This window comes from Poeciliopsis prolifica, unplaced genomic scaffold (genome assembly GCF_027474105.1).
Source record: "Poeciliopsis prolifica strain line A6 unplaced genomic scaffold, Auburn_PproV2 SCAFFOLD082, whole genome shotgun sequence".
Taxonomy (NCBI): Eukaryota; Metazoa; Chordata; class Actinopteri; order Cyprinodontiformes; family Poeciliidae; genus Poeciliopsis; species Poeciliopsis prolifica.
This window is the reverse complement of record NW_026562457.1, coordinates 620,003-643,281: the sequence shown is the minus strand read 5'-3', so window position 1 is coordinate 643,281 and position 23,279 is coordinate 620,003. Positions and strand designations below refer to the sequence as shown.

Here is a 23,279-nt window from a genome sequence, read left to right as displayed (position 1 = left end):
TGTTTTGGGCCAAATGAAGATCATGAATGTTCTGAAAGGGCCGGCTGCGCCACAGTGGATCAAACCTGTTAACATATTCATGAACTCAATAACATTGAACATTTTTTCAGTCCATGCAGGATTACGAGTTCGTTTTTGTGATTTTTTTGGAAACGGTTTGTGGTGCTAATTTAAAACTATTTCCAATATTTGTGCTTCAGGTAAAGTCGATGCAGCTGTTAGCATCACTTGAACCCAAATGTTTTTGACCATTTTTATGGAAAAATCTGCAGTAAGCTCACAGATATGCTTGGGCACAAAAAGCTGCAGGGATTTGTTGATTTTTGTGTGAATTTGCAAGAAACTGGAGGGACTGATTGATGAAAGCTGACAGAAAATAAAACTGTTTGATTTGATTGATTACATAATATATAAGCACAGTGTAATCTGGACGGTTGGCACCAAAAAAGGCTACGGGGGCCGGATTCGGCCCTCAGGCCTCGAGTTCATGATTTAAAGAACAGTCATGTTTCTGGACAGGAGGAACCCGAAGCTCCCGGTTGATTCAAAACAGACAACTATATTATTGACATGAATATAACAGCAGGTCCTGGTTAAACTGATGATGAGGTCAACCTGCCGCCATGTCAGATGCAGGATGTTTAGCTGATGACACCTAGTGTTCATTGGTGGTACTGCAGGAACAACTCATCCTGCTGATCCATCAACAAAATGCTGTTTTTGTTCAGAAACATCAAGAAGCACAAATATTTTTAATTTAAAACAAACCTGAATTTATACATTTCAGCTAAAAAAAATACTAAAGCAAATAACCAGAAAAGAATCTGAAACAAGTTTTCAGACTTTGTTTCATTAAAGTTCAATTCAAAAGTTCCTATTTTTTAAATTAACTTTATGAACCGTGGAGATTTAGCTGAACAGAACCTGATGGTTGGGTTCAGCTCTGCTCGTCTCTGAGAAACAAACAAACATGTAAACAATACATTTATTTCATTTTAATAATCTAATTTTTTATTTCTCTTTTCAGTCCAGGATGAACATTTTGGTTCTTTGGGTTCTCCATACTTTCAGAGTCAAACTGAAGATCCAGTTCTGGTTCTGCTGTGTTGCCCTAATGGATCCAATTTCCTGTCAGTCCTGTCTGCTGCCGATGTCCATGAGACGACTCTTCGGTTCTCCTGATTCTCCTGGTTCTCCCTGTTCTCCTGATTCTCTTGGTTCTCCTGATTCTCCTGCTTTCTTCAGATTTCTTTGAGGGCATTGCTGGTTTTGTAGGTTCTGGTTTTTCTCAGTTCTGCAGTCGAAGGTTCTGCAGCCGTACGCTGGCCTGGTCCTCAGGCTGGTTCTGTGAGTCTGTGTTGGTCTGGTTCTGGTCCTGATGGGGAGAAAACGCGGTTAAACTGGCAGTTCTTCAACTGAGACACAGAAAGTCGTTTCTCCTGATTTGGTCGAACTTGGCAGCAGGCGGGTCTGACTGACTCCTTTAAAAAAAAGGTTCTGGGCCCGGCTGTATGAGGTTCTGTACCTGGTTCTGCTGCAGCTGGCGGCTGTACTGGGCCAGTGTGGAGTACAGGAACTGGTACTGCTCGGTGGTCTGGATCATCCCCCCTGCACAGGACAGAAGAGGAGAAGCATCACATTTAGATGAAGGTTCTGGCGTTTAACGTTGGAACAACACAGTTCTAACTTTATGCAGTGACCATCTCCTGATTTTTCCTCCTGGTATCATGAGGCTACATGGCAAATTGCTTCTGGACCTTCAGGATCTGAGCCCCGCTAATGGGACCCAAACGGGTCAGAGAGAACTACAGCATAAAGGCAGGAAATATTTCCAGCAGCGAATGTACAAACATCCAAACAAAATGACCTTCAGACGACCTCACCTGTCGAGTCGAAGCTGGCAAACCGTCTCCAGAATGTCCACCTGTCCGGTTTCTCTGAGCTGCTGGCAGCAGATGCTGCTGGCGATGAAGCAACCCGTCCGGCCGTGCCTGCGCTGAGGACAGAACAGCAGAGCAGCTTCACAGTCTCACTGCTACAACATTGTTGAGATACAAGGAGCTTCCAGGAAAAATCCTCCTTCCTGTCTGTCAAAGAGCCACAGAGGATCAAAGTGTCTCACTGACAGCCTGCTGGTCACTAAGAGTTTCAGATCCAGTTTGAAACCAGTTCATTCCTTGTTTTCAGGATTTACTTGAGTGGGAAGGAGCTAACAGGCCCGTTTCCCCAGAAACACTACGCTGGGACCCAGAGCCCCAAAGAGGAAGTGATGTTTTGGGGTTAGGTTCTGGGTAAAGCTGTAGAAATTAATGGAAAGTAAATGGAAGTAAAATCTTTGTGAAGACAGGAAAACATTTTATTGTTGTACGTTTGCAAATTGCCCATTTCGGATAAGCTGTGGTGATTTTACCTCTAAAGACGGATTCCCTCATTGGGTCCAGTTCATACTCATGTCCTGATTGAGAAAAGCCTGTAAATGGTTGGATGAGTGTTTATTTATTAAAAGAGGTCAGAAACTACCCAGACGAAGCCGCAGCTCCCTTGGTCACCCCTTGGGGGCCCGCTGCTGAGCCAGTGTGGTAGATCTATGGTTATAGAGTCAGCCTTTGAAGTTTGGTGTGAATGAAGCCCAGGGTTATGTTGGGCAGAAACGCCACCTTTGGGTCATTTCCACACCGCAGCAGTTTATCTGCCTGCCAGGCTGCGGCCGCTGCTCAGGTTCAGCCGCCGACAGGAAGCGGCTTCAACGCATCCTCCGCTCTGGCTCACACATTTCAGCCTGCTGTTGCTGGAAAACAGTTTTTACAGTTTTTATGCTGGTAAAAGAAGAAACAGGTTTTCTCCATCAGGACTGTTGACTTTTTCTCAGGTTGGATTTTAGTATTTAATCTGATGTGTTAGCGGTAGATCATCATGTCTACATGATGGGATTAATATTTGCCCTGAATAATGCTGATGTTACGATGCTGTTTTACAAATGAAGAGATTCATTAAACAACATGACCAGTTTCTGCTGATCCGCCTTCCCCTCCTGCAGAGACTCAAACCAACAACCTGAGTTAAGTATTTTTATTTTTATTTTTAAACTACAGTAAAACTACAGTTTTAGATCCTGTGGATTTGGAGTCGATGCAGATCTGGACCAGTGTGAAGCGAGGTGAAAAGGTCTGTCTGCTTGGGATCAAACTCTGGTTGTTAATGTCTTTTCTCTTTAATTTTGACTTTGCAAATTAACCATTTGTTCTTCAACATATTAAAATTGACTGGAGGACAGAAGCTAAAGTGTCTTTGTTTTGCAGTAAACTGGAGGCTAAAGCTGCTTTTTCATAAACACCAACCTGCAGTGGACTATGATTGGTCCGTTACCCGGAACGGCGTCTGTGATTGGCTCCAGGGACTTCCTGTGCGTCTCCACATCCTCCACCAGCTTCAGCAGAGAAACAATGCATTCTGGGATGTGGTGGTCGGGCCAGGAGCTGAACCAGTAGTGTCTGACCAGACGGCGCTCAGAGTTCAGCTGGAACACAGTTCAAGGAGGCAGGAGTTGGATTTTCATTAAAGATCGTTCAGAAAGCGAAGGCGAGGATGACGATGAAGCTTCTTCAGAACCAAACTAACAGAATCAACTTCTGGACCATCAACAATCTCTGAAAGCTGCAAAGAGGAAATGTATTATTTATTTCAGTAAATAATACATTCATTTCTTTACTGAAAGGTTTTAGTGATAGAAACTGAGAATCAGGAACAAAACATAAATCAGGATCTGATGGGAAAACAGCGACATCTAGAGGCTTTTGAAGGTAATAACCAATTTTAAATTGCTCCTTTAAACTTATTTTTATTTGTTGGCTTTAATTGAGTTAATTGTAACTTTTATTTTATTTGCTTATTGTTATTACTTTTTGTATTATTATTTTCTCTTCCTCTTTTCATTCACTTATTTTATTGTTATTGATTTTTAAACCAGTTTTTAAAAGTGCTTAAATAAATAAATTTGACATTAGAACTAGAAAGACAGAACTCACAGAAAGTTTGACAAAAAATGTGACAAAACCAAAATCAAAACGTTATTAACCACAGAGCATGACGGGACGATGAGGCCTGAGTTTGTCTGAACTTTGTTTCCTGTTTCTGTTTTATTTTAGTTTGTTTTAAAAGCTGCAGTTTGGATAACCAACCAGGGTTCAGATCAGCTCAGGATTCAATATTTTCAGCCTGTTGAACCTAAAAACATGAACAGGATCTGAAATGCATCCCAGACGGATGTGAGGAAAGTCCTCAGGTGGAACCAGATATTTACATACACTGGCTGGAGTTATAGCTACAGTCACTTTTTTCTATTTGCTGAATGTTAGAAAACTGAGCGATGATATTTTTCAGAATTCAGATGTTTGTAAACATTTGGTCATTTCAGGTATAAGAGTCTTTTCAAATGATTTAACATCAGACAGGCAGGAAAAATGACTATTTTTGTGTTGGACTCACCTGGATCTGCAGATCAGAGATGATGAAGCCGTTTTTTTCCCGTCTGTCTTTAACTCTCAGCAGGAATCTGCCGAAACGACTCGTCTGTCCCTCGTCTTCGTCCCTCTGGATCTCATCCTGCCGGTCCTCGTCCTCCTCCTTCACCTTCGTCCCGTCCCTCGGCTGCGGCCAGTACGGCTCGCATTTCTGAGCAGAGACACGTCAGACGCTGAGCGGCGATCTGGTGATGAATCACAGAGAGAAACGAACCACCGCACCTGGTTGTTCTCCTTCAGCTTGGTCACCATCACAATGATGCTGCTGCGCTCCTGCCACACCATGTCCCAGAAATCTCCCACCGTGTGCAGCATGGGCCCCTGGGTGGCGATGAAGGCCCTGGGAGCCCCTCTGTAGCCCTGCAGGACATCCAGACCATCACAGCTCAAAGCGTCTGCTGCAGCCAAAACGCCAAACTCAGAACAACATGGACGTTTTTTTAAACCGTCATAAAGTAAAACAGTAACAAAGTTTTACTCTATACTAAATTTCTATATTTTTTACTCCTTACATTTTCACTTGTTATTTCCATGATGGAAAAAATCCTGCGCTCACACAAGAAGAGTTCAGTGCCTGTAATTCACCAGTCAGTTGGTTTTCTGTTGCTTTAAACCAGGTTGTAATTATTCTGTCAGACTCCTCAGTGGAAACGGCCGATCAGTGTGAGGTGAACGATGCTACGTCACAACTTATTCAGTAAGTTTCCAAAAAACAAAATCTAAAAACATTTTTTCCAAACTGAGGAGGTTATTTTAGATTTTAACGTTTCTAATGCGATAATTCAGAATGAGAAACATTGATGGAAACACGACTCGAGTCCTTAAACGTTTAAACAGGAACTGATATCAATATCCAATATTAATATCCCTGTTATGTCAACAAATGACACAGCTGATCACCTGATGAGGTGATGCTAATGTTTCCGTTAGCATCATGCTAATGTTTCCGTTAGCATCATGCTAATGTTTCCGTTAGCATCATCTCATCAAGCTTAAAAACTGTTTTACAAAACTGAGCTGTTTTGAATTTTCTGTCTACCTTTCCTGATATGATCCATCAAATATTTTCTGATGGAAACACGGCTTCTGCAAGCTTCCCAAGTTTTACAGCCCACAGCATCACTCCTCCACCGCTGTGCCTTAAATGTTAAGGACTCGGTAAAAGTCTTGTCCTCCATTGCGTCTCCAGGGTTACTGCTGATGTTTCCCATCTACACTGAAGCTACCTGCTAAAATCATCTGCAAGCACTGAAGATGAATTTTATGCCATTTGTTCAAAGTTAACAAGTTAAAAACCATCAAATGTTTTGAATGTTTGCCTCTATGTTGCATGACTTTGTGTTTCTGTGTTTGTTGTGATGTAAATGTGCTATCAAATAAAATGTGGTTAATAAAATGCTGCATTTCTTCCGACAGATAACTTCAGTTCTTCACACAGTAACTTTTATTTGGTCTAAACTGCTGTCTTCGTTTCATCTGCTGTTTTGTGGTTATTGCATCAAGCAACCCGCAGCTTCTTTACATCCCCTCAGCTTCTGAAACCAGCCCACTTCCTTCACGCCATGAAACAGGAAGTTAATGATTAAGACACTTTTGCTCCTCAAAATCAACCATCAGGTATCAACCGGCAACTCGCGACTCGCCGGCCAGACTTATCAGAGCAGGTGAGCCAAAAGACGGAGCCGCAGGTGTGAGCTTGATGAAAACTGCTGGTGCACACACTCCTGATGCGGCGGAGTGAGGGATGCGTGGGCGGAGGAGAGGAGGGGTGAGTCAGGGACAAGTCACTTCCTCCCTCACTTCCTGTGGCTTTCCTGGTTGTCAGACTCCCACGTTGACAAACTGACAGCTTGCACCTCAACTTCTTTTTACTTAACCATTGGAAATACACACACACACACACACACACACACACACACACACACACACACACACACACACACACACACACACACACACGCACAGAAAAACAGATCGACCAGAAGACGCCCACGCTGAGTGACGGAGCTGTCACACACTCAACCAGCTTCCTTTATCTTTAATAAAACCCAGAAGGAAACTCGTTTCTGTCGCTGAACCTAATTAAACAGCTGTGACACTTTAATAATAAGACAACTTGACAACAGCAGATATGTGTTCGTTTTAACTTGAGCAGAAGATGCACAAAATGACCCTTTTTGTCCCAGAAAGAACAGTTTCTTTGTCTTCCAGCCTCATTTTGTGCATATTGCTTTCGTCCTGATTCATTCGGTTCTCCATGTATCGTCTGAATCGGGGCGTTGGTGCCGATCTGTGGTTTTTGGATGAGAGGTGGAAACATCCTGGACATCACAAGAAAATACACAGACACCCCCCCCACCCCCCCACATACACACACACACACACACACACACACACACACACACACACACACACACACACACACACACACACACACACACACACACACACCTCAACCGATCCATGAGTCGACGTTCACTCAGCAGGTTAACGAAGCAAATATCTGACTTTTTATCTCTGCATCCCACAAAACATCCAGTTTTTCTAACTCCACTGGGTTTTCAAAGCGTCTCAAGGCTCATGTCATATTTCATCAACTTCTTTTTTATTTATCTTTATTGATTCTCAAGGAAGTAACATTTACATGACCTTTGATCTCTACACCACAAAACTAACTTCAATATTTGAAATAAGATGAACAAATAGACCATTACATTATATTTTACTGGCTTTTCATCAGCTTCCTCCATCTGCTGACCAAGCTGTCGCTCTCAACAACTTTAAAATCCTGGACCTACATTTGTCCAGACACGGCGGCCATCTTTACCTACATCCGTCCAGACATGGCGGCCATCTTTACCTACATCCGTCCAGACATGGCGGCCATCTTTACCTACATCCGTCCAGACAGGGCAGCCATCTTTACCTACATCCGTCCAGACATGGCGGCCATCTTTACCTACATCCGTCCAGACATGGCGGCCATCTTTACCTACATCCGTCCAGACATGGCGGCCATCTTTACCTACATCCGTCCAGACAGGGCGGCCATCTTTACCTACATCCGTCCAGACATGGCGGCCATCTTTACCTACATCCGTCCAGACAGGGCAGCCATCTTTACCTACATCCGTCCAGGCACGGCGGCCATCTTTACCTACATTTGTCCAGACACGGCGGCCATCTTTACCTACATCCGTCCAGACATGGCGGCCATCTTTACCTACATCCGTCCAGACAGGGCAGCCATCTTTACCTACATCCGTCCAGACATGGCGGCCATCTTTACCTACATCCGTCCAGACATGGCGGCCATCTTTACCTACATCCGTCCAGACAGGGCAGCCATCTTTACATCCGTCCAGACACGGCGGCCATCTTTACCTACATCCGTCCAGGCACGGCGGCCATCTTTACCTACATCCGTCCAGACACGGCGGCCATCTTTACCTACATCCGTCCAGGCACGGCGGCCATCTTTACCTACATCCGTCCAGACACGGCGGCCATCTTTACCTACATCCGTCCAGGCACGGCGGCCATCTTTACCTACATCCGTCCAGACACGGCGGCCATCTTTACCTACATCTGTCCAGCCACGGCGGCCATCTTTACCTACATCCGTCCAGACATGGCGGCCATCTTTACCTACATCCGTCCAGACAGGGCAGCCATCCTTACCTACATCCGTCCAGACACGGCGGCCATCTTTACCTACATCGGTCCAGACACGGCGGCCATCTTTACCTACATCCGTCCAGGCACGGCGGCCATCTTTACCTACATCCGTCCAGGCACGGCGGCCATCTTTACCTACATCCGTCCAGGCACGGCGGCCATCTTTAGCTACATCCGTCCAGACACGGCGGCCATCTTTAGCTACATCCGTCCAGACACGGCGGCCATCTTTAGCTACATCCGTCCAGACATGGCGGCCATCTTTAGCTACATCCGTCCAGACATGGCGGCCATCTTTAGCTACATTTGTCCAGACACGGCGGCCATCTTTACCTACATCCGTCCAGACATGGCGGCCATCTTTACCTACATCCGTCCAGACAGGGCAGCCATCTTTACCTACATCCGTCCAGACATGGCGGCCATCTTTACCTACATCTGTCCAGACATGGCGGCCATCTTTACCTACATCTGTCCAGACATGGCGGCCATCTTTACCTACATCCGTCCAGACAGGGCAGCCATCTTCACCTACATCTGTCCAGACACGGCGGCCATCTTTACCTACATCCGTCCAGGCACGGCGGCCATCTTTACCTACATCCGTCCAGACACGGCGGCCATCTTTAGCTACATCCGTCCAGACACGGCGGCCATCTTTAGCTACATCCGTCCAGACATGGCGGCCATCTTTACCTACATCTGTCCAGACATGGCGGCCATCTTTACCTACATCTGTCCAGACATGGCGGCCATCTTTACCTACATCCGTCCAGACAGGGCAGCCATCTTTACCTACATCCATCCAGACATGGCGGCCATCTTTAGCTACATCCGTCCAGACATGGCGGCCATCTTTACCTACATCCGTCCAGACATGGCGGCCATCTTTACCTACATCCATCCAGACATGGCGGCCATCTTTAGCTACATCCGTCCAGACATGGCGGCCATCTTTAGCTACATCCGTCCAGACATGGCGGCCATCTTTACTGCCATAAACAGAGCGCAAATGTTCTTCTTGGGTCGCTTTGGGATCAGAAACTGATCACACAGAACTTTGACTGCAGTCGGGTTCAGTTAGAACAAAACATGTCGAAAAACTCAGATTTCAGCAAAAAACTGAGCATCAGAACCTGGTGCTACTAAATGCACCACTGTGCAAACATTTGGACTTAAACCTGCCAGGTTCTGTAATCTGTCTGCAGCACTGTGACTGGGTGTGTTGGAGGTAATCCATTACGGCAGGAGAACTCGGACTGTGTTGTCACAAAATGCACCTCAGCATGTCTTCAGATTTGATCCTGAATGATTAATTTCTATCTGGTCATCAGTTTACAGATTTTAAATCACGCAGAAGCTTTAAAAACTCCTGGGCCAGAAGTTGTGAAGTTCCATGCAGATGATGCAGGTTGTTACCTCAATGTTTAGTCTGACCCGCAGTTTGATTTGTCTGAATATTTTGGAGCATTTTCTGCTGAAGAACCCAGTGACGACACATTTTTGAGTTTTCATTTCAAATGTCCTGAAATTCCTGATGTACCGATTTAGACTGCAGTTCGTTGGTTTGAATGAAGTGGAGTTGATGGCTTGTTTTATTAATTATAACTGAAAAACCTTTCAGCTTTGGATTTGTTTTTCACAGTAGAGGAGGATAAAATGAGAGAAGTTGGTTTTATCTGAAGTTTAGTTTAACTAATGGCTTAAATGGAAAAACGCGCCAGTACTGATTCCACCGACTGTTAACATTTAAAGTTAACAAGTCAAACTAAACAGAATAAATGACTATTTATTTTCCACTTTGACCAAAGTGAAACCCTAATCGGTGTTTTCGTTTTCATTCTTAGAGATGTTTTCCACTGCGGTAAAAATGTTCCTGTTCACACGTCGGACCTGTTTTAGATCACAGATTAGATTTAATCTGTTTTTTTCTTATTTAAGTGAAAATCAAGATGTTTCAAACCGACTTTAATCAGCAGGAAACAAAGCAAAGCTCTCACCCTGACATAGTTGGCGTTGATGTAGCGATCCGGACCCGGTTCTTCCTCCAGGTTCTTCAGGATCACCCGAGTCTCCGGGTCTGAGAAGCAAACCGCAGTGATGAGTCGGAGGAGAAGATAAGATCAGCAGAGCTGCTGCTGAGGCGCTTACTGGGCAGGATGGTTTTGTATCTGTCTTTCATCATGTGTCCCGGAGCGTCCAGATCGGCTGCGCTCACAAAGTTTGGAGGAATCTTCTGCAGGGGAAAGCAGAACATGTTGGACATTAAAATTTATTTAATTTTTCCTCTTATCTGTCCGGCTGCTGCATTCAGCCAGCAGGCAGGAATAAACAGGACTTTGGCTGGATTTTATGACTTTGGGTTTAGTTTTGTATAATTTTGAGTTATGTTGTATTTTCAAGGTTGAGCTCAGAGCTAAATTTCTACATTCACTTCATCACTGGCTTCATGTCTCCACTCTATAACTGTAGCTTTTCCTCTTGTCTTGCACGATATGTCAGCTGAAAACAGGATGAGCCGTTTGAACGGCAGTGCAGACGCTTATCGATGGATCGATAGGGACATCAGCATCGAACTGAATCGATTTCACCAGCAGGTGAATACAGCGGTTCTCCAGACCCAGCTTTTATTTTGGTAGTCCACAATTTACAGAGAATTAGCTAAATATTTAGCTAGCTTAGAGCTAACCAGATATTTTTTCTAGATCACTGCTAAATATTTACTTTGAAGCTAAAGAGTTGGATTGATAACTAAATATTTAGTCTCACCTTAAGTCTTTAATGTGGAGCTTAATGTGTAAAGTGGAGTTATTTATTAAATGCTAGGAAGCATTTCATCATCAATACTTTGACAGATTAAACCAAAACTTATTTTCTATACTTTTTCTTAAAGATTTTTGAAATAAGATAAATAAAATGTTTTATTTTTATTTTTTAAAATGAAAAAATGGAGAATTTTCATTGTGTTAAATCTGAACATTTTAGAGCTTTAGTCTTTGAAGGATAACCTTTCACCTCAACAGATAATAAAACCCTTACCTGGTACTCTGTGTTCAGAGCGCTGGTGTCTGCTGCAGCTTCCTGTAACTGCGCATGTGCAAGCGCTCGGGACGAGGTATGTAGCAGCTGAAGCCACACCTCTTTGGGCGTGGTCACAGAGCAAACTGACTCCGCCCCCAGATTGCTCACATCCAATAGCAGCGACAGGTTGGAACCCCGCCTTTTGAAAATAAAATAACTGTTTTGAAAAGGTTTTTAAAAATAAACAACATTTAAATGAATCTTTTACATTCTGCAGAAGTTTAGGTGGGAAAAATGTTTTTTTTTTTTAGAAACAGCTTCATTCATGCTAAAGATTTGATGCAAAGATTTCTTTAGATGCAACTTTCTACTGATTGAGATTATTTTTGAAACACAGCAGAAATAAACTGGATGTTGGAGGGTTGAATGTGACTCTTTCCGTTCTGGACGAAACCTCATTTTCTTGACTCAAGATTTTAACCATGAAAGAGCAGCAACAAAGTAACAAAGTCAATGTGTTTGAAAACTCAACTGATTTCTCGTCAAGTGCTTTTCACCCAAATTAAAGTAAATTTAATAGGAAATGAACACAAGTCAATTCCAATTCAGTTCTAATTAATTCTACTATCCGCTCCCATTCAAGTTCAATTGAGTTACAAGGGTGGAGTCAAAGTGATGATAGAGTGTAAATATATTTAATATATTGTCCAGCTGTTCCTCATTGGTTCTGCAGCCATGGTTCTCCTCACCGTTCCTGGAGGCGGACTGAGGCTTTTCGAGGGGGTGTGGTCAGCGGCGGCGGCGACACCGGTTCCTCGGCAGGAACGGAGCCCAATGAGCTCATTATGAGTGTTTTCTGTTAAAGATGATTTATTTTCTGAGCTGCATTCAGCTCCTCAGCTCAACACCATGCTGCAGAAAAACACAGACAGCATCATTGCACTTTAATCAAAAACCCATGTCACAAAACAAGCAACATTTTCAATTGAAAAATCCTTTTTGCTGCTAAATTATGGAATAACAGGAATGAACTCAACAAGAAAGATATTTATTGCTTTTAATCTGTTGTTTGGGTCATTTAAGTTTTGGTCTGTCTTTCAGCTTTACGGCGTTTCTTTGATCCTTCATGGAGCTTCTTTACAATGTAGACTGTGGACGCTCACATTAGCATTAGCTGCTACTTGTTTAGCATTGAGATGATATTTTAGTCTAACAGCTTCTCTGACATGCCAACTCCTTTTAGCACAACTTCAACACAACAATCGTCTTTTTCAGGGCCAATCAGATCATTTAGAAGCAGAACTTAATCCTCTGCATTGCTGCTGTTCGCAGATGTAGCCTGTGCACCAGATTTATGGATGTACCAGAAACGTGCAAATACAAAGGTTCCATCTGGAACTTTTACATACATTTTTTTCTTGCAATAGAATCTCTGGAATGTATGAATAAATTAATGCTCTAAAGTCAGTTTAAAATAAAATGTCCTCTGTCCATTTCTTTTAACACTCTACATTTAGCTCGAGACATAAGACAGAGTTTCTGAATGAGCTACTTTTTAGATGTTTTTAGTGATTACATTTTATTTCAGCTTTACTTTTCTTTGTGTAGATTAGTTCTCAGTCTGGTTTTATCTTATGTAGTTCAGTCAAGTTGGGGGTCTGAAACAAGTTGCAGTAAAACAAACTGTGGCCTTTTATTACATTTGTGTGGAGTTTAATTTGATTTTACAATAAATAATTGTAATATAGTTTTATTTTACAGAAAGGAAATGTTGAGTTTTTATCCTGTAATGCTGTAAATAATTATTTTAGCTTAATTTATTTGCAGTGTGTTTCTAGTACAGCTGGGCCTGCCTGTAAGTGTTTTAATGGCAACACCAGCTGTTCATTAACAACTGAAAAACCACAAACTTTACATCAGTAACTGGATCCTAAATACAATTCATCCAGAAGTTCATCCAAAGTGTTTTACATAACAAGACAAATCAAAGAAAAGAATTCAAGATATAAAACAAGTATAAAAAAAATACATAATAATGAATAAAGACAATAAAAACAGCTTATCGTCTTACCCTGGGCCAAACCCTACTGGAAAAAGATTTAAAGAGACTCAACAGAAAAAGTTCAAACTCCAGTTCGTTTTTGATAAACGAAAAAGTCTCTGGTCTCCTGATCTGAGGGTCCACAAAGGAAGATCCGGCTACAGTAAGTCAGATAGGTGGATCTGTGGATTGTTCCTCTTTTGGAAAACAGCCACTGGATATTTACAGATTTATTCAAGAAATTCTCTTCATCAAAGGCCAAACCAAACCAAGCAAAACATGGAGAAAACGTGAAGCAGCCAGAGGTGATAAAACCAGCCTGAAGCCGTTTAATGCATCCACTGCATTCAACAGCGTTCTGACCGCTGGATGCGTCGGTAACTGCCTGATAAGAATGTTTCCCCCTCTGGTTCTACTCTGACTGCTGGATGCTTGGGAACCGGATCAGTTACACCTCATCACATCCACATCAGACTGTCTTTCCAGTTCTTCGCTTGGCATCGAGCAGCTTTTCACAATCAGTGTGTAAAATTTGCATGAGTGCCACAGAATAAAGCACATTTCAAATGTGAACATTTAAAGTGCAGGTTAGCAGAATGCAGCAGAGGTTCAACATGGAGGACAACAGACGCAGCAGCATTCCTGTTGCCTTCAAAAGTTCCCCAAACTTTAGGAAACAATGCAAACTTGTTACTGAGGGTTAAAGCCAGCATGTAACAGCTGAACTTTGACCTTGTTAATGGTGGAGAGCTGAGGAGCGCTGTGGTCACACACTGGGGAAGCTACGCATTTGAAATAAATGCAAGGTGTTATCTTCTGTTCCTTACGTTCTATTTCATTAGTCATTTATGTTTCAGGTTATTTAAATATTTCTGCAGAGTTTCTCACATTTATTCAGAATGTAAAAAAATATTTGCATTCTGTCTAAGATGCAAATATAACATTAGACTCCCTGTGTCTCAATACAATCATTATTAACATGAACAAAAAAGAGATTTAACTAGGACGCCAAGCAGAAAGCAACATTTACATGTTCAGTTTGTTAGTTTGACATTAAGCAGTTTTTAAAAAAAGTCCACCAGGTTCTGGCTGTTCATGTGGGCCGGGGTCAGATGGGCAACACCAGATCTTAGAAATGGATTCAAGTGTCATTCATCTATAGTTGAATACTGGAATGAGTGAATGCAAATCAAAAGTTTTCCCTCTCCAAACAGCCGAATGCCCAAAACCCACACATGTTGAGCTTTTAGCTTTTTTGCTACGTTAAACCTGACCACACTCACCATTCTGATCTCCGCAGCTCTTTTCTTGCTTCTCAGGTTCACTTTAAGTTAACTTTAAACGTCTGACGTGTTTTTGTCATGAATGAACTTCCTGATGAGATGAGGTTCAAAATCCAGAGTCCTCTGACAGAAACCGAATTGGCTCAAAGTCGATGTCTGATAAACCAGCCACTGCTGCGATGAGGAGGCATCTCTCTCTATGATGAAGCAGAAACTGCTGGAACGGACGTCTCTCTCTCTCTCTCTCTCTCTGTCTGTGTGTGTGTTAGATATCTGTGTGTTTCCACATCACTACAGATCTGAAATGTTTCAGTTTGTCTCTGTCGGAAGAGCGTTTCCTCAGAGCAGGAAGTCAGCACGCCCACGCTTACTCAACGCGCAGAACACAAACACCACAGACGATACGGCCAAACATCGAGTGCTCTGGACTCTGAAGGCCAAAAGCTGAACATCTGACAAAGAAAATACTGAAGGGTCACCAATATTCTCTGCTGAGGTGCACAAACTTCCTCTGAGTTGTTCAGTTATTCTTCAGACGGCAGTTTTGAACTTATTTTTAGCTTCTCTTTAAAAACAAGATGGGCTGAATTTCTTCAGTTTCAGTTTGAAGGATTTGGCGAGCAGACAGTTTTCAAACGTCATCCGGCTGTTTTGACTCTTAAAGGCCACATCACTACTCTCCCACCTCTGTGCATTTGCTGTGGTAGGCCAGGATGAGTCTGACTTGACGTGATTTTTATGCTGTGGTGGTGAAGGTTGAGGGGAGTTTGATGTCATTTCAGACCTTCTGACATTGACTAATTATTTTCACTTCTTGTCACAGTTCAGCATTTTTTAGTTAGCTTGGCCACAGCTAACTTCTCAGTTCAATAATAAGAGGAAAATCCCAAGAACTCTGCAACTGAGGCCCTTAAAGCTGCAGTATGTGGCTCCTATAAAATATTTGTTTACATATTTGTTGATCTTGCCCGAAATGTTTGCTGGAAATAGGCACCAGCACCCCTCTCAAGCCCACCAAGGGGGTTAGAAAATGGATGGATGGACATATTTGTTGAAACTGTCAACATGTTGAGATAAATCACGACAGATAATCTGTGAAGAAAAATCTACCTTCTCCCAGTGAAAACTAGAAACAACCAATGAAAGTCAGGAAAAGGGTCTTAGTGCTGTCAAGGACAGTCCTTGTGGCACTCCTCATGCCTGCTCCCATTACTGTCTGCTATGATGCAGCTAGCACAGTCTATTCTGAATGCTAAGGCTAGTTTGCATAGCCACCAATACGGTTTTTCTGTAACAGTAAGTTGTTAACTGTGAATACATGAGGGTGATTGACAGCGCTAAGGTCTGCCTCGTTGGTCTGATTGGTTGTTTTGGTTAATTTCTGCAGACAGTAATAGTAGCTCAGGGAGGAGGAGGCAGAAATCGATCTTTTCACAGATTATCTGTCTCATAATCTGCCACAACATGGTGGCAGTTTTAACAAATATGTCACACAATGTTTCTTTAATGAAAGTTGCAAACTGCAGCTTTAAAGCATGATTGGTGTTAAACATCTTGTTGGGAAACTAAAGCAGAATAAAAATTCAAAAGTCTGTAGGACCAGCCATGAAGAAAAGGTGAAACTCTGAAGGAAAACCTTTCAGCTGCTGTGGAGCAAAAGAAGAGCAAAGGTCACAGCATGGAGGAGGCAGAGCTTAGTTAGCAGGAACAGTCAAAGTTTCAATCCTAGTGAAGCTGCGGAAAAAAACAGCACAGAACCAAACAAATAAATGTGTTTTTTTAAACAGCCATGGTTTGATGGGGGTTGGGTTGAAGAGGGGTCAGAGAAATGAAGGTTTAATTCTAGCTTCTCCACCTTATCTCAGTGTCCTTAAGCAAGGCACTGAAACCCAAATTATAAACAGATCAGTGTATGAACATGTAAATAATCAGAAATGTTGTAGGTGAAGGGGCAGAGTTTATCATAGCAGTGGTTCATCCTGGACACCCACAATCTCACACACACACACCCACACACACACACACACGCACACACACACACACGCGCACACACACACACACACACACACATGCACACACACACACGCACGCACGCACGCACGCACGCATACACACACACACACACACACACACACACACACACCGATACAGGTATATGTGGCATAGACTGACATTTTTGCCAAACAGGCCCAGAGGTGGTTTAGATGGACTCAAATACTTAGAGCAAAGGCAGGTGGCTTAAAAAACTGCATCAAATCGGACTTTTTTTGCAGTTTTTTAAGCAAATTTTTTCAACTCTTATTTGAACCTTAGGTTTCAAATAGGAGCTGAACAGCCTTTTTTTTTTACATCAACCTGTGCATTTGTGTGTCGTGGCACACACAAATATATTACCTCAAGAGTAAAGCAATTACAATGGTCTTCAACTGCCACTGAATCCTGACTGTATTTTTTACTACTGCCACTGGGGGAACTGTATGCTTCATTAACAAGTAAGCAACATTTATAATAATAATAATTATAATATGTGAAAGTAGCTAAAAGTTTATGTTTTCAGCCCTAAAGTCTGGGTTGATCAGTTAAAAGAGCAGAAGGAGCAGAAACGTGTTGATTGATCTTACCGGTAGCTCCATGTTGTTCTGTTTTTTTCTCATTTAATCCTCCTGACTGTCTCCAGATCAGCTGCAACGCCAACATGATGAACCTCACTGAATGCAGATTTGACCTGCTAACTCATCCACCAGACCAGCAGCTGGACTAACCAACCAACTAGCCAAACTTCAGCCAAACAGACGCGAGCACCTTGCCTCTTTCCACACTTCCTGGAGTGAAACGTACTGTGAAACCAGGGACAAGAAGAAACAAGTAACCTGAGGGAAAGTGATAGTAAAGCTTCAGGAAGAGAGAATATCGAATGAAGGGAAAAGAGAGGCAGCAGGATTAGACTTGTCTTGTTTTTTCTGGCCGTTATTACCCTGATTCTGGGTGTTCAGGTGGAGAGACCTTAGGGAGGAGAAAGGGAGCGTGAGTCAGGCAGTGAAGGAGAAAAAGAGAGGGATGCTCCTGGCGTTGATTATTAACACACTGACGGTAGCGTCATGAATCATTCATGGGACACAACAGGAACGTGTGCGTTAATGTGCCGCGCAGTCTTATCCAAGCAGAGATAATAAGCAGCGACCTGATCCTGCTCCCTGTCATGACAGAGTGAAAAACAAACAAATAAAATCCAACAGTGAATCAGCCTCACGCCTCCGCTCTGTTTTCCATTTAACAGCCCAAAACTGAAAGTTTGACCCTTTTAACCCCAAACTGATGGCATTATCAGGATAAAAACACTCTCATTATGAAGCCTGACAGTTTGATGCTGTTTTAATTCCTGATCAGAAGCTGCTTTATCCCAGGTTTGTCTCTAGAGAAACAAAAAAGGAAGAACTGTGAATGTCATCAGCACCTCCTTCCACCGCCATCTGCTTCGCTTTAATCTGATTTTAAAGTTGGACAAATTGGTTCAATTTGGTGCAGAAGGGAGGAGACCGAGCCTCAAAAACATAGAAAATGGATCTTCTGGAGATAAATTAAATTGTGCTGAGGAGGAAGAGGATGAACTGAGCTGGATCTCAGCTGTTTGGGTCAGTCGGACTGGCTGCGGTTTTATTGTTGTCAGCTGACAGATGTTCCTCAGTCTTTTACAAACATACAATCACCTGATCTACAGCTGGTCTGGTTCTGTTGGACTACAATTTAATTATGTTGTAGCATTTTTAATATTTTATAAAATAAGCTTAAGTAGTTACTTAAAAATGTGCCAAATTTTTAGTTGATTAATCAATACATAGTTCCCTCAAGTTTGAACTGGAAGTGATTCACAACATCAAGGTAGGCAAGCACAAAGCATAGATCAACCTGGACAGCAGGTTGATCCATATTCAATTAAGAACACAAATAAAAAACAGTGAATATCTGCTCCTGCTGACTGGTTGCAAGTCAGCCTCTTTATATGCTGCACAGTTTCTTCTTCTAGAGGAGAAATAAAACTCAAAGACAGCCTGCAGAGCTTTTCCTTTGATAAGTGAGTATAATATAAGACAAAATTCAATTTAAATATTAGATTGCAGTAATTTCTTTCATTGAGTGAATGGACTCATTTATGTGACCCAGTTCAGAGATAAATCTGTTTCACTGAAATAATAAAATAAAATTAGGTCTAACAAGATGAAAATCAATCAAACAGTAGTTTGCTCAAATTTAAAACTTACCTGAATATACAGTCCTTATATTTTAATCAGAAAAAAACAGATGACATACAGAAAACTAATTCTGCTTTAGAGGAAACTCCAAATGTCTAAAGGTCTAAACTGTGGCTGAATCTTCAACAGGTTAGAAAAACAGCTTGAAGCTCCAACATGAAGACGTGGAACTGTTGAACAGATATTTTTAGTTTGGAGATCTGCTGCCTGCTGTTAGGTTGGCTTCACAGACAAACAGAAACAAATGCACTCTCCATTTGGGACAATGTTGCACCCAACTACATCACTGTGCCACACCTAAAGAGTATCTAAGTCCCAAATCAACTATTTTGTTTTATTTGGGACTTAGATTTATACAACCTTTACCTGTCTAAATTGATCCTTAAGGGTGTTATCATATGTTTCTGTGCAATATGTGACATTTTAATGCAATTTCTTTAAAATTCTGCAATATTTGGTCTAAAACTATGTCAGTGCTGCCCTCTGTGGGTTGAACAATGACTACTGCAGTTGAATGTTTCTTTTGATTCCAACAGACCAGCTTGGTTGATGTCTATGTCCCAGCCCTAAGTTTGGGTGTAAGACCTTCTCGTTTTCTCAGTCAGGAGATGGAATAGCCAAAAATCAAACCAAAAAAAGCCAACAAATTAGTAACTTCAATAATGCACAACAAAGACAAATTGAAAAGAAAACACTTCAATCAATGGAGCAAATTGCTGTCTGGTTTCAGAGTCTTTTCAACAGGGCCAGAGGAGTCAGGCCCATCCTGCCCAAGCAGCAACAGGTTTGGTGGAGAGCAGCCCAGACAACCACCGGCAAGACAAGACAGCACAGCGTCCAAAGCGCTGCAGCTCCAGAGCAATCATGCACCCAGGGGGAGAAACACAGGCAGGGAGCTGATCAGCAGGTGAGGACTAGATGGAAGCTGCAACAGCCTCCAGCTGCAGCCGCTAACGCCAGGAGAGCAACGGATTTCACCTAGAGCGAACATTTAACGCTCTCACTTGTATATTTGGTGGAATCATTGAAGAGTCATCATGAAGGCGCCGGAGTGAATTCGAGTTAAAACAAGAGGATCAAACTCCCCAACAATAACAGGCAGCTCGTCTTCTTGATGGTGAGTGAATTTACTGTATTCAGCATCGTGGACAGAAATCGTCTCCATGTACAGACACATCTGGGGAAACAGAATGTCAATTTAGTTTAATGGTTTACATACTAAACCACATACATACACTAGATGTATGTATGTGGTTTAGTATATGCTTTGACTGAATAGCAGAATACCACATTATTCACCATCCACTTGATTGTTGCTGTGATTAGTGTGTGTGTGTGTGTGTGTGTGTGTTGTGTATGTGTGTGTGTGTGTGTGTGTGTGTGTGTGTGTGTGTGTGTGTGTGTGTATGTGTGTGTGTGTGTATGTGTGTGTGTGTGTGTGTGTGTGTGTGTGTGTGTGTGTGTGTGTATGTGTGTGTGTGTGTGTGTGTGTGTGTGTGTGTGTGTGTGTGTGTGTGTGTGTGTGTGTGTTGTTAACTATAGGGAAAAAATATCCTTCCTCAGTAAAATGTTTAGCCTCTTTAGAACTTGAACAAAACCATTTCTGCTGAGCATTGTGAGAGTTGATCGATGGCATTTCTCAGGTGAGACTCAATTGCAATGTGGACAGGAAGTGGAAAGTGTTTTCTCTCTCCTCTGACTCACTGCAAAACTATGAGACTCACTTAAGAGGTGGGAGGGGCTTGTTTGATGCCATAGATCGTCTCCAAGAAAACAGAAAAAAAGTCACTAGATTTGTAGGTAACCGTTGCTTTGAAAGAAGTCGCTAAATATAGCAGAACAGTCTCTAAGTTGGCAACAGTGCAGAATCCCCACACTTAGCCCTCATTGTCTCTTGGTTCTGCCCACTTTAGTGAAGCTTTTCATCATTTATCACAGGGTGGGGTTATGCTTTTGCAGAGGGGTTAGTTACACTGAAGCAGTAAAACATTTATGAACAGCGAACAGAATTGGATCTAAAGCACATCCCCGAAGACATGATCTGGTTTCTAAACATGATTTATTTGAGAAAAGGTAATCAAAAACCTCTTAGCTTATCAAAGTTAAGGTGTCATGTTGACGTCTGAGCTGCCAACAGAACCAGAACTCTAATTTAACATCCCAGGTTCTGCAGCTGTCCTGATGAGACAGGATCCAGAAACCAGCTCATCAGGAATCCAGTGATGATAGTATGATCACAAGTCCATCAATACCACACAAAACTTTTCAGAATATGTGGAAGATTTTAAATATGAACCAAAATATGAATTTATCAGAACTCATCGGGACATCGAGAAGAGCGACGCTCTGTCTGACCTGCTGGGTTCAATAAAACATTTTGAACTCTGAACCAGGTACAAGATAAATATTTAAAAAACACTTTTTAAGAACTGCGAGTCCTGACAGTGTCATTTGCAGTAAAAGTCCATCGTGATTTACATGAATAACTTCATAATTTAAAAGACAACATATTAGTTCCTAAAGATTAACACACAGCTTTTCATGGCTTCATCTGACTAAAACTAGGATTTTCTCTCTCATGAATTGGTAATGATATTAAAATTTAAAAAACTTTATACTCTATAAGATGCACATCTATAATCTTTGCAGAATTTTTACTGTTTTCAAGAATTCAAAGCAAACCTTCAGACGTTTTCATCACCTTTCCCTCGTCCTCTTCCTCGTCCTCTTCCTCGTCCTCTTCCTCCTCTTCGCCTCCTCTTTTGCTTTTGATTCTCAACCCCGTATCTGTCTTCCTCCTTTTTCTCATCTGTTGCTTTCTGTTGTTCTGTTTTTATGTCTACCTTCTCTGCCACTTCCTTTCCTGCACCCACCCACTCGCTCATTACAACACACACACACACACACACACACACACACACACACACACACACACACACACACACACACACACACACACACACACACACACACACACACACACACACACACACACACCCATCCAAGGTTATGGGTCCCCTTCAGACTGCACGCCACAGGCTTCTGCATTGTTGTTCTGCGTGTTTGTGAAGCCCACAGCAGCATCTCTCAGTGATCTGATGTTCCACAGCTTCTTTCCTCTCCAGCTGTTACATGAACAGAGGGTCCAAAGTACATTAACCGGATCTGTTGTCTTTATCAGAGCTGGAAAGGAAATTCACAGAGAAGAGCAGGCTCTGCAGTTTACCATAAAGTCCTTCCTCACATTTACGTCCAGTCATAAATTATCTCACATCAGACGATTTATCTTTGTTCTTCTGAGCTTCTCAGCATCTACAGTCTTAACAATATTTAGAATCAAACAATAACTGGAAATAATTAGAAAGAGGAAAAAATAAAAGACAATAAAATAAAACCAATTTAAATATGTCATAAATATGATAATCTGAAAGACTATGTCTCTGTCTCAGTATAGAGCATCTAAAATATTTAATCAGAAATCAAATATGCAGGAGGCTTGACAGTGACAGAAATGTGCTAGCGTAACATTTCTGGCACATATTGCTAACATTTATTTATCATAAAAAGATATGGCTGATTTATGGGTATTTCACCAAATCTCTGATTTTTGCCACATCATATGTTTCGTTATTAGTTAAATTCCACAATTTTCCAGGATATTAAATTCAGGCGGAAAAATGTCTTTTTTCCAGAAATGTCCAGATTTCATGTTCTGTTCAGGGCATATAAGGGATTTCATAGACTGATAAAATGTTTTATCAGTTAGCATATTGAGTGGTGTGAGCATGAAATATGACAGCCTCTCATTAATGTGACGTCCTCCGTGAGCCGCTGCCCAGTGGTGGCTTGCTTTCCATTCATCTCCAGAAAAGACAAAGAGCTGCACTGCTGCTCATGTTTCTGAAAGGGCAGCTGGAAGTTTACAGACAAACTGGAAAATACATTTCTTTCACAGCTTCCTGGATGCATCAGAGGGTTTGTCGTTGGACGTTGTCTCAGATCTGACAGGCTGATGACAGTCCACTATTTGGCTGGCAGTTCTTCCACGGCTCCTTTAAAGGTCCTGCATGGTGATCTTGGTTGGAGCAGAGTCTCCATCCATCCTGGTTGTGGTTTGACTCAAACTTTGGGATCTCATTGATGTTCTGGTCGACTGGATTTCTCAGTTTGTCCAGAGTGAAACCGTTTTCAGGTTGTAGGAGAATCAGACATGTGACGTTTCTGCAGAGAATCTTCATTAGAAACAGGTCAGTTTAAGTGACATTTACTTCTTATTGACCTCTCACCCAGTCATATGAAAACTGTGCACATCTCTCTTTGCTTAAATAGCTTCAAATTGTATCAAGTTATTATTTGACATCTTCAAAAAGATGTCAAAATGTACAATTATCTGTTTTCATCAGAGAGATATATCTGTAAATAACTCCAAATTAAGCTCCTTATTTGTCGTATCATCTCTTTTGCGCTTATTGCCTTTATTTTATTT

At 42.0% G+C, this 23,279-nt stretch overlaps 1 protein-coding gene across 1 annotated transcript; it reads right to left on the bottom strand.

The window, feature by feature from the left end:
- Nucleotides 1-599: 599 nt before the first annotated feature.
- Nucleotides 600-14,768, bottom strand: LOC129352919 (tyrosine-protein phosphatase non-receptor type 7-like). The gene is given in 11 exon segments (XM_055022132.1): nucleotides 600-1,375; nucleotides 1,526-1,608; nucleotides 1,879-1,991; nucleotides 3,333-3,517; nucleotides 4,486-4,671; nucleotides 4,743-4,880; nucleotides 10,199-10,278; nucleotides 10,350-10,434; nucleotides 11,238-11,418; nucleotides 11,969-12,131; nucleotides 14,544-14,768. Coding segments are annotated over 10 exon segments (1,233 nt in total). The 5' UTR covers nucleotides 12,064-12,131; nucleotides 14,544-14,768; the 3' UTR covers nucleotides 600-1,288.
- Between the last annotated feature and the right edge of the window lie 8,511 nt (nucleotides 14,769-23,279).